This window comes from Xenopus laevis, chromosome 5S (assembly GCF_017654675.1).
Source record: "Xenopus laevis strain J_2021 chromosome 5S, Xenopus_laevis_v10.1, whole genome shotgun sequence".
NCBI lineage: Eukaryota > Metazoa > Chordata > Amphibia > Anura > Pipidae > Xenopus > Xenopus laevis.
The window spans coordinates 27,099,641-27,111,053 of NC_054380.1; the positions used below are offsets into that span (position 1 = coordinate 27,099,641).

Consider the following 11,413-nt stretch of genomic DNA (forward strand, 5'->3'; position numbering starts at 1 on the left):
TAAAAGTGAGCAGGGAGAGACTCAGGCAGGAAGTGATGTCATACCAAGCTAATATGGCAGCTGCTATCCTAAACAAACAGAGAGATTCTAGATCTATTTACTCAGGCATAGTAAAGCATTCTACAGGATAAATATAGTGTTCTAGCTGTACTATTGTGGCTGGTAGCTTTCCTTTTCCTTTAAGTGAGAAACTGTGCATGTTTCAGGTATTATGACCCTGGCGCACACACACAACTCAAGCAAAGATGATAGAAATATACACACCCATGGGTAAAGTCGCACCTTCCTTCCTTGGCTGTTACAAAGCACAATCCTGGGAGAACCCCCCCCCCCCCTACACACAAATGTTTGTAAAGTGCAGGTAAAAGTGAATGAGTCTGGGAAAGCAGATGAGCAATAGAAAACAAGTTCCTTTCAGTCCCCGGATGATGCGGAGGTCGGGAGCGATGTCGGTGACAGCTGGAGGCGGCTGTAGTTGCAGCAGGGAAAGTTGCGCCCCTCGATGTGTAATCGCGCACTGTGCGCGGAGCTTGACACGGCTGCCACTTTTTATATGGGGGCGTTCTCTCCTGCAGAGACTCAGTGCGGATTTACGCCCAGTCAGGTAGGTTTTGGCTCATTTGCCCTCGAACAGTCGCTCAGTCTGGAACATGAGATGTAGGATTGAGAAGAATTTGCTCCGTTTCAGACGCTGCTTCTGACATTTGCGGCTGTTCTTCAACTACAACGGGGAGTCGCTGGTTGTGGTTCAGCAGTTGTTCATGGGGCTTTGACTATTACAGCAATTTGTACCTGCTGGGAGTTATTCTCTGTGTCCTTATCTGCGCTGCGCACTATTGCATGGAACGATTTATATAGTAGTAGCGATAGTATGTGAAGTCGAGTCGCACCAAAGTCATTTGCACGTTGTTCTACTGTACAGTTCGGCTGCGACTTGTGAGCACTGGCCGCTTCCCTTTGGGACTTCAGCACCTCGGACAGCGCCAACGAGAACTGGAAGCCTTTCAGAAGAGCAGCTCCGCAAATGCTAATGTGCTCGGCTTTGCTGCACCAAGATCGCTCCAACTGTGCAAACTCTAGGTCGGATTGCGCCCGATTCATTTATCTCTGCACTGAGGAAAGCGAATCCTTCTCAGCACTTCTCCTCTAATGCGGATTCGTGACACCCGGAGGACTTTGCGCTGGTTTTGCTGCAGAATTATTAGCGTCTGATCGCCGGGGAACACCTTTTGGATCATTGCGGGGCGCAAAAGTCCCTCAGAGGATGGATTACAGAGCTTGCACTTCAGCCTTGGCAATGCCAGTGTTACTGCTCCTTCTCTGTAAGTGTCTCTTCTAAGCCTCTGGCACCTTTACTCCTCCTGGCCCTTCAATATATATATATATATATACACACACACACAGGTATGGGACCTTTTATCCAGAATGCTCGGGACCTGGGGTTTTCCGGATAATGGATCTTCCCTACCTTAAGTCTACTAAAAAATCATGTAAACATTAATTAAACCCAATAGGCTGGTTTTGCCTCCAATAAGGATTAATTGTATCTTAGTTGGGATCAAGTACAAGGTACTGTTTTATTATTACACAGAAAGAGGAAATCATTTTTAAAAATGTTGATTATTTGGATAAAATGGAGTCTATGGGAGATGTCATTCAGTAATTTGGAGTTTTCTGAATAATGGGTTTCCAGATAACAGATCCCATACCTGTATATATATATATATATATATATATATATATATATATATATATATATATATATATATATATATATTTTTATTTTTTATTTTTACAGCTATATGTGGATATATATATAGATATATACAGATATCTATATATATATATATATATATATATATAGCTATATATATAGATATATGAGTTAAAGTCATTTACACAAATGCTGTAAGTGGTTTCTGTGTGTTGCTTTGACAGGCACTTTGGGCCGTAACGTTGCGGAGCAAGAAGTGGAAAACCTTTCGGGTCTCTCCAGTAACCCCGACAAAAATATTTTTGCCATCCGAGACAATGGGACGACTTGCCTTATGGCTGAATTCTCTGCTAAAATCCTCGTCCCCTATGAAGTACCTTCCAGCAACGAAGTGGATGTAAGGAATCTCCACAAAGGAATTTTCAGTTTTCTAGTCTGTAACAAAATGTTTGTGTCTATTCGTCTCTAAAGCTGCTTTCACATTACATTATAATTAACCTGAACAAAGAAATAATAATAATAATAATAAATATATATATATAGAGAGAGATAAAGATTTAGATAAAAATACTGAAAGTTTCCAGTTTTCATTTAAAATTCAGGTAATTGAAATTAAATACATTTTATTGGCCGCTGAAACCAGAATGTGCCCCGATTCCTGGTATTCAAATCTGAACACATTTATGTTGAATTGTCCAGCAAGAATTGTGCCTCTGCAATGCGCCCTCTTATCTCCACCACCCAGTGATCACCAGTAAATGATGTTGCGTTTTTATGTCTTTCCAGCTGATACGCAGGACTTTATGAGTATTTCTGTTTGTTTCAGTGGGATCTACAAGAAGCCTCTATCCTGTTACCCAGAGATACAGAAATAAGAGGCAAATGTTGGAATAATGAATCTGAGCTTCATTTGTCTTGGCTGGACAAAGCCTATACTCTCAAGCTCTTCTTCTCCAAGGTATTGAAGGGAAATCACGGTATATAGTGCAGCAGAGACCATGATGTGTGTTTAGATTTATACAATGAACAGAAGGAATCAATATTTAGGGCTGACAAAACAAGTCACATTATATAAGACTCATTTGCTGTTTTACACTTAATTCCCAGCTCATTTGACCTCACAATGAACTACATACAGTTTCTCCCAGGTTTTCCATGGAATCATCATTATTTAAGATTTTTAGAACAGGTCACTCAGGCGTACTGCCATACCCATTCTGAGAGTGCCCAAATCCTGACATTATATCTAAAGATTTATCAATAGTACAGGATGCCGTTTGCTAATTCTGTAGGCTTGTGTTTGATGCTTCTATATCCCACTTTGCACAATGTTTTTTAAATAGGAGGGACCAGAAGCGAGCAAATCCCGTGGTTGGAAAATGAGTAAAATCCAGTTTTTGTATGACCCTTCGGAGCGCACACATTTTAAGAGCGGAGCAAGGCGTAAGTATTGGAAACTCGGTGTGGATTTAGTTTTCATTATGTGCCGGGGACTGTTGTTGTACACATGGTCATGCACACCAGCATTCACCAGGGCATTAGAATATTGGGCACTGTGTACTTGAGAATAAAAGGGATATACTGTAGCTGCTATTAGCTTTACATGAATAAAACTGCAATAGAAGAGGAGGGGAAAAAAGGTTTAATTTGTGGAATCCCACAATTAGAGCCGTGGAGAAAATGGAAGGCGTATGAGCCAGTAGGATTCTCACTGCAGTCGCTGAGTCATTTTTGCAGTTGTGAGAGCTGACGTGTTTCCTACCAGATGTTCTTCTCCTGCTAAATCCAATGCAGCTCTTTCTCCTGCTCCCAACAACTCACTCTGTGTGTGTTTGTAGCTCACTGCTCTTTTGTGCTCTCACCATTGATTCACAGGGTGTAGTCACTTCTAAAGGTGCTTTTTCCCCTTTTTGTACCTGAACTATTGATAGAGAAGTGGGAGTATATCTCAGTGAGCAGAAGATCTGGGATTTGAAGGAGTTCAACCACCAAATGAAAGGGAACATTATGTACAGTAATTATATGTTTACTGTAGGATGTTTTTTCAATTGCATGAGGGAGACAACATACAGCAGAACATTTGCTTCTGAAGGTTAATAAAACACCACATTGAGTTAATTCAAAACTTTCCAAGTTTCTGGCAAATACCAGAGGGGCTGTTATAAGGTCCCATAGAAAGTCAGTATTTAGTGGGCTGGTGGGGGCTGTTTGGGCCTCTGTGTGGGCCTGTTGGGCCAGTGTGTAGCTGAAATGCCAGGGCCTATTTTAATTCTCAGTCCGGACCTGCCCATGAGCAACATTCAGAAGTAAAAGGAGTTGGGGAGCAACACTAGCATGAAAAATGTTCTTAGGGTGTCAAATAAGGGCTGTGATTGGCGATTTGGTATCCCCTATGTGGGTCCAACCTACATTAAGGCTCTGCTTGGCAGTGCACCTGGTTTTTATGAACTTGTCTCCAAGCCTGGAATTCAAAAATAAGCTCCTGCTTTGAGGCCACTGGGAGCAACATCCAAGGGGTTGGAGAGCAACATGTTACTCATGAGCTACTGGTTGGGGATCACCGATCTAGAGGAAGCAAAACAAAAGGTCAAACCCCTGCACAGTTTCACATTAATGTTTCCTAAACCCAAAACTGGCACCAGTTATTTAAGTTGGCAACTGAATAGATGGGTCTATATAACTATATACTGTATATTTATATATATATATATATATATATATATATATATATATATATATATATATATATATATATATATATATATATATGCGCATGCACTGGGGCTGATTTGGAGGAGGTGAAGTTGATAGAATTTGGTCTTTTATAAACTGTGAAACTGTAACTTTAAACAGACAGAGGGACGACAAGGAGATTGTTTTCTTTTATTTGAAATACTATCACATAATTAAACATTGATTTGCACTGAAATATTGGTGTTGTAGAAAGAGTAGATTTTAGATTTTGTTAATACAAAATAGTCTATTTGGACTAGAGAAATACAGGTACCAGTCCAAGGTAGCCAAATGCTTATGACAAAAGGCCTCACTGTTTCCAACATATGTCCTTATTATATTAAGATATATATAAGTATGGGTGCGACTACTCCAAGTCGTGAGACCTCCATGAGCTCACAGAAGTGCATTTTATATAGGGATGCACCGAATGCACTATTTGGGATTCGCCCGAATCCCTGAATCCTTCATGAAAGATTCGGCAAATACCGAACAAAATCCTAATTTGCATATGCAAATTAGGGCCAGGAAAGGGAAAAGTGTAAAAACATTTTTAACTTCCTTATTTTGTGACGAAAAGTCACGTAATTTCCTTTTTGTCCCTTATTTACATATGCAAATTAGGATTCGGATTCAATTCGACCAAATCCAAATCCTGCTGAAAAAGGCAAAATCCTGGCCGAATCCGAAACTGAATCTTGGATTCGGGGCAACTGTGATTTTATGACAAAGAACTGTACAGGGCTCAGATAGCAATGCCACCTGCAGTGAGTGAGGTATATCTGTCAACTAACATGGGATAAGGAGGTTACAGGATATATGGGGCTGGATAGACTTGTGTGCTTATTGTTTATGGCAGAATAGTCTGAGTGATGAATAAAATGTTAGTTTTATCATGATTAGTAACATATAACTGGTGTCCAGAGTGCGTATTAAGAATTATATTGATTAGCAACGGCATGATACCAGTGCTGAGGACCATGGTGTATAACAACTGATTTATACTGATGGGCGTAAATTATTGGTGAATTTCTGCGTTTCGAATATATTTCTGAGTTTCAAATAAATTTGCTAAAAAAAAATTCACTGGCGAAAAATGCGCCGCATCAAAAAAAAATTGGGAGCGCGTCAAAGTAGTGGAGCGCATTAACATTGTCGCGTGTCAAAATTATTCAGATGCCCATTGACTTTAATGCATTTCGGCAAAATAGGCGTGTGTATAAAAATTGTCATGGGCATCAAAATTGACGTGGGGCAAAATTATTTTGACGCCCATTGACTTGTTTTTAGGGAAGCAAAACGGGACAAATTCGCCCATCAGTATATATATACTGAATATAAATGAGCGAGAATAACAAACATTATAAAGTAACTATTTCCTCATGTTGTTAGCTGGGAGACACACGGCCAATAGCCACCACCTGTCTCTCATGGTCACACCGGCCGGGATGTCTTATGAATGTGAGGCCACCCAGAGAATCAGTCTGACATCTACTGACCACCAGAAGACCGTCGTCCTGTTCCTTTCAGAAGTTCACATACAGCCATTTGATATGAAGAGTGATTTTGTCTACAGTGAAGGTAACTTTCCTTGTCATTCTTTATTGGCCTAAAAAAGTTTAACCTTTATGATCTTATACAAAGGTAAAAAGGAATATGTAAATGATATATCTTTCTAAACAATATTTTAGAAACATCAGCAGTTACAATCAGTTCTTAGTGATGTGACGTCTGTCAGACATCTATGTTATAAGTAGGGATGCACTGAATTCAGGATTCGATTCGGGATTTGGCCAGGATTTGGCCTTTTCCAGCAGGATTTGGATTGGGCCGAATCCTTCTGCCCGGCTGAACTGAATCCTAATTTGCATATGCAAATTAGATTTGGTTCAGTATTTGGCCAAGTCTTTTGTGAAGGATTCGGGGGTTAGGCCGAATCGAAAATAGTGGATTCGGTGCATCCCCAATGTACCCCACTTCCTTAAAAATCATCTCAAATAGATATAATTCTGTATATAATATATGATTGACCTGTCTTATTGCTCTTCCCATTGTCTACACAATATATGGTCCCTACTGACCTTCTGTAAATAATACAAGATATGTTCTTTGTGAGCTGCCTGCAATATATATATTATATTGAAATTTATGGCCACTACTTCATCTAAATATTCCTGGAAGACTTTTCTGAGGGCCATTGCTTGTTGTGCAGGACATTCAAAGAGTTATAATGAAATGATAGTACGATTTTCAGGCACAAGTATGGGACCTGTTATCCAGAATGCTCAGGACATGGGGTTTTCCAGATGACGGATCTTTATGTAATTTGGATCTTCATACCTTAAGTCTACTAGAAAATCATTGAAAACTTAAATACACCCAATGGCCAATTTTTCTTCCAATAAGGATTAATTATATCTTACTTGGGATCAAGTACAAGCTACTGTTTTATTATTACAGAGAAAAAGGAAATCATTTTTAGATGTTTGGATTATTTGAATAAAATTGAGTAGATGGGAGACAACCTTTCCGTAATTCTGAGCTTTCTGGATAACGGGTTTCCGGATAACGGGTCCCATACCTGTATCTGTTTGTTAGGAAGCAATAGGGACCCTGAACAAATAGGGGCCTTTGCACAGGGGCGTAAACCATAAAAACTGCAGTAGACTTTGCTAAACTCCCTTTTTTCATCCACCTATTTGTGTATTTGCAATGAAACCACTGCCAATGTGACTGTCCCTTCTCAACCTGTCAGTTAAAGTTTCTAATGCTAAAGGTCCTACTTCTGCACAAATATGGCAGCCCCCTCAAACGGGAACACAGGAGATCAGAAAGCAATGTAAAAGCATTGGGTGAAAACTTTTATGGCAAAATTATAAATAGAATGAAAAGACAATGTTATGATACTGTAGATGTTAGTACATCTTTAATAGATGCTAGGGGTCAGGGCCGGAACTAGGGGTAGGCAAAAGAGGCAGCTGCCTAGGGCACAACAATTGGGGGGCGCTGGGCAGCTACCTCTTTTGCCTACCCCTAGACCGAACCCACCTGGAACTCTGCTTGCGATATGCGTCGCACGCTCGAGTGGTGTTTTGGTGCACGGGATGGGAGTTACTGTGCATGCGCGCCGGGAACGTCTTTACTGCGCATGCTCGTTGGGAACGTCTTTACTGCGCATGTGATGGGGGAAAGGAGGGGGCGAGCAGGCTGGCTTAGCTGCCTAGGGTGTCCGGCCTGCTTGGTCCGCCTCTGCTAGGGGTCATTTACAACAAGGATAGCGTGCCAGCTTCAATTTCCGACATAATTGGCATGTTTTTACCCACATTGCAGCATTTCCTCCAATAATTCCAGCATTGTTGGATTAGAGAGCTGCACTTGCAATTGTGAATGACCCCGACAGTGGGGCAGATTCACTAAAGGAATGTGGCTTTAGTGCTAGTGATATTTTGCTATAAATCCCATCCGCAGGGACATCGCCAATTTACTAAAAGGTGTAGGCGACAATTCGCTAGCGAATGGGATCGTTGTTAGTGTTTGTTCACACTCTATCGCCAAGCGACTTTTCACGCTGGCAAACTGTCATTATTCAGTAAATTCAGTGAAGTGCGAATTTTACTGAACATTACCTTCACTTGACTTTACCACCTTAGACGAGGTGAACTGCTAAAATGAAGCTAGATCTTATGTCCGTTACATCATATCCTGTCTGCCGGAAATACATTAAAGTTGCAAAAACACTGGCGACTTGTTCCTTTCTTGAAAGCGAGATTGCCTGCAAAAGTCCTAAATATTAAACTTTTTTGGGTTAACATTTTTCCCCAGACATTTGAGGGGCATGGAACATTCATTAGAGCAGGGATCCCCAACCTTTTTAACCCGTGAGCAAAATTCAGAAGTAAAAGGAGTTGGGGAGCAACACATGCATGAAAAATGTTCTTGGGGTGCCAAATAAGGGCTGTTATTGGCCATTTGGTAGCCCCTATGTGGATTGTGAACCTACATTGAGGTTCTATTTGGCAGTACACCTGGGTTTTATACAACCAAAACTGCCTCCAAGCCAGGAATTCAAAAATAAGCTCCTGCTTTGAGGCCACTGGGAGCAACATCCAAGGGGTTGAAGAGCAACATGTTGCTCACGAGCTACTGGTTGGGGACCACTGCATTAGAGGATCTCTTTTGTCTTTATTCAGGTTCCTTGGACATTTGTAAAGATAAGTGGCCACTTTAAGCATTTGCACCAACATCTGTGATAAAGATGTTTAAAGTACCCACCCAATTCAAATTGACCTAAGCGTAAGAGTACTAACGAAGTTTCGCTAGGCAGAAGCGTTCGCTAGCTAATAGTTTGAAACGCTCACACTGCCGAAGTAGCGCCAGCGAAAAGTTGCCAGTGTTCGGCACCCAGGACGCAGCTTCACATTTTAGTGAATTAGCATGGTGGCAATGAGTTTTCGCCCTGTCGAAGTGGCGCGAAGTGTGGCGAATCATTCGCTGGCGACAATTCGCCCTTTAGTGAATCTGCCCCAGTGTTTTCTATAAATTGGCTCAGTGATTCATAGTACATGGGAGTATATTTATCAAAGAGTCAAGTTAAAGATTGCCACAGTCCTCTAGAGTGAAATTACAACACGCTCCATTAATTTCTATGGGATTTTGATTTTTTGGCGTTTTTATCAAAGGATGAACTTTCACTTTCACCCATTGACAAATACTCTTTCCTATAAAAATGAATGGAGTGGTGGAATTTCACGCTAGGGGACTGTGGCGATCTCTAACTTCACTCTTTGATAAATAAACCCCATGGTCACTACCAACAATGGTTGTCATGGAGGGTCTTCATGATGCCCATTAACAGAGTGAAATCTTTCTGTACAATAGAAAAATATAACAAATGGCCTGTGTTTGGATCCCAAACCTGATTCGCACAATGTATCTGAGTTAGGAAACAACGAATGAGCTAATAAGTCAACGGTAACCAAGATGAATAGAGTTGTATGTTGTTAACCAGGGATCACTTGGAAAAAATCAATTCTAATCCCAAAAAGTCTCTATGGAACCCCAAATACTTTCACTTATAGATGCAAAGGTAAACATAGCTCCGTAAGGTATTGATTGTAATTGTGCATCTCCTGTTAATTGCAGAATACAAGTGTCCAACGGATCAACGGAAACAGCTGGAGGAAACACTGCCCCTCATTTTAGGCCTGACACTGGGAGTTGCCATACTCATCATCGTCGCTGTGTATCATATTCACCACAAGATGACAGCCAATCAAGTTCAAATCCCTCGGGACAGATCTCTGTACAAGCACATGGGATAAAACTCACTCAATTCAGGGCACATAACTCATCAGGTAGAAAGCAATGCACTTTTCTAATGGCTCCTTCCATTTCTGCCTACATTCCATATGCTCTGATATTCCAGTGGTTAGTGTCCCATTTAGCATCTGTCTGCAGTTAGTGTGGCCCTGTAGATCCAGTGTGTGTGGCCCTTCGATTAACCCACGGCTGGTAATATTCTCTGGGTTGCACTTCCCAAACAACAGGAAGGCAGCAGTATGACATAGTCTCTTCCCATCAGTGTGTATATGAGTGTCCCTTTATATCACAGCCTTTTCTATAGTTCTTACCTTAAGCCAGAGCATTCACTGTAGATAGTCAGCTCTTGGGTATAAGGCCTGCCCTTTACTGGCCAAAGCTGCTGTAAGCTATGGGTTTGATCTCCCTCCTTTAAGCCATGATCCCTAATGTTTGCACTGGCATTCGGCGGCTAGTAATATCTGTATATATATATAATAATAATTATATTATTATCACCCATTGCATTTATATTCATTGCTATAGATTCTATGCATGTTCACATTTATATTATAATATAGATATATAACAAGAGGAACTTTAACGATGTAATAAAAGAATTCTAGTCTTTACCTACTATTTTATAAGGGCAATTCAGAACATCAGAATTGCCACAAAGAGCTTTTTCTACGTTAGCCTTATTGTTACAAGACAATTCTCCATAGGCTGCTGCTGTAATGTATCCACTAGGGACACAAGGAGTGGGAGAGAATGAATCAGTCCTCAGATGCTACACAAGTCATTTTGTGCCAGAATCCACGAACGCTTGAATACTGTAGGCATGATGCATGTTTGCTTTTGTGCAATGCTCCCCACTATAATCAGAATAAGAATTCCCTTGGCCAGTGACAGAGATGATGACTATGCACATTCCTTTGCTTTATAAAGTGTCCATTTGAAAAGACTGTTTGGCAAAAAAATTATTAAAGACCTTTCATTATAACATTTGAATGTCTGTATTTATTTAGATTTAAAGCGGTCTGCACCAATATATATATATATATGTAAATTATTAATATATATTATTATTTATCTTGTATAGATTTTGAAGGATTTCTCCTGTCTCTGTACAGCTTTCAAATAGGGGTAAATGACTCCGGCAGAAAAAAAAACGAGGCTACCCTTTTATTGTTTTTATTATTTATCTTTTCATTCAGGTCTTCTCCAATCATCTTTCAGTTTCTTGTTCATTCCACTTCCTGGTTGCTAGGGTAAATTGGAGTATAGCAACCAGATTGCTGCTGAAATACCAAACTGCAGAGCCAGGGGAGCTCTCTACAGGTTACCTGGGGCTGCAAAAAGCTGCGACTGTATTTACACTAGCATGTGTTGGAGATATTTTTGGAGGTATATTAAATTGGTACCGTATTTATACATAGAATTAGCTCTGGGATAGTTTGAATAACAAACAGCTTTAAGTATTGCACATGTATTATAAGTGAGTCCGTCAAGATTTTGCATCAGTGATGCTGCTGTTCTGTGGTGGGGAGAAAAGTACATGGAACATTGCACTGAATTTGCACTTTGCTCATTGTCCGTTGTTAATAAACGCACCCGTAAAGCAATGTTCTTTATGCAGAGTGAGAGAGGGAGCCAGCAGTTCTCTAT

At 40.5% G+C, this 11,413-nt stretch overlaps 1 protein-coding gene across 1 annotated transcript; it reads left to right on the forward strand.

The window, feature by feature from the left end:
• Window positions 1-406: 406 nt before the first annotated feature.
• On the forward strand, window positions 407-10,748 carry lamp5.S (lysosomal associated membrane protein family member 5 S homeolog). The gene is made up of 6 exons (XM_018265091.2): window positions 407-1,322; window positions 1,939-2,111; window positions 2,541-2,672; window positions 3,058-3,157; window positions 5,840-6,028; window positions 9,590-10,748. The coding sequence occupies exons 1-6, from the start codon at window positions 1,265-1,267 to the stop codon at window positions 9,766-9,768; spliced, it is 831 nt and encodes a 276-aa protein (XP_018120580.1). The 5' UTR covers window positions 407-1,264; the 3' UTR covers window positions 9,769-10,748.
• Window positions 10,749-11,413: the final 665 nt, after the last annotated feature.

Coding starts and splice junctions, on each gene's coding strand:
- lamp5.S (XM_018265091.2), top strand. CDS start 1,265: ATGGATTACAGAGCTTGCACTTCAGCCTTGGCAATGCCAGTGTTACTG. Junction 2,112..2,540: donor CTTCCAGCAACGAAGTGGAT/GTAAGGAATCTC, acceptor TGTTTGTTTCAG/TGGGATCTACAAGAAGCCTC. Junction 2,673..3,057: donor TCAAGCTCTTCTTCTCCAAG/GTATTGAAGGGA, acceptor TTTTTTAAATAG/GAGGGACCAGAAGCGAGCAA.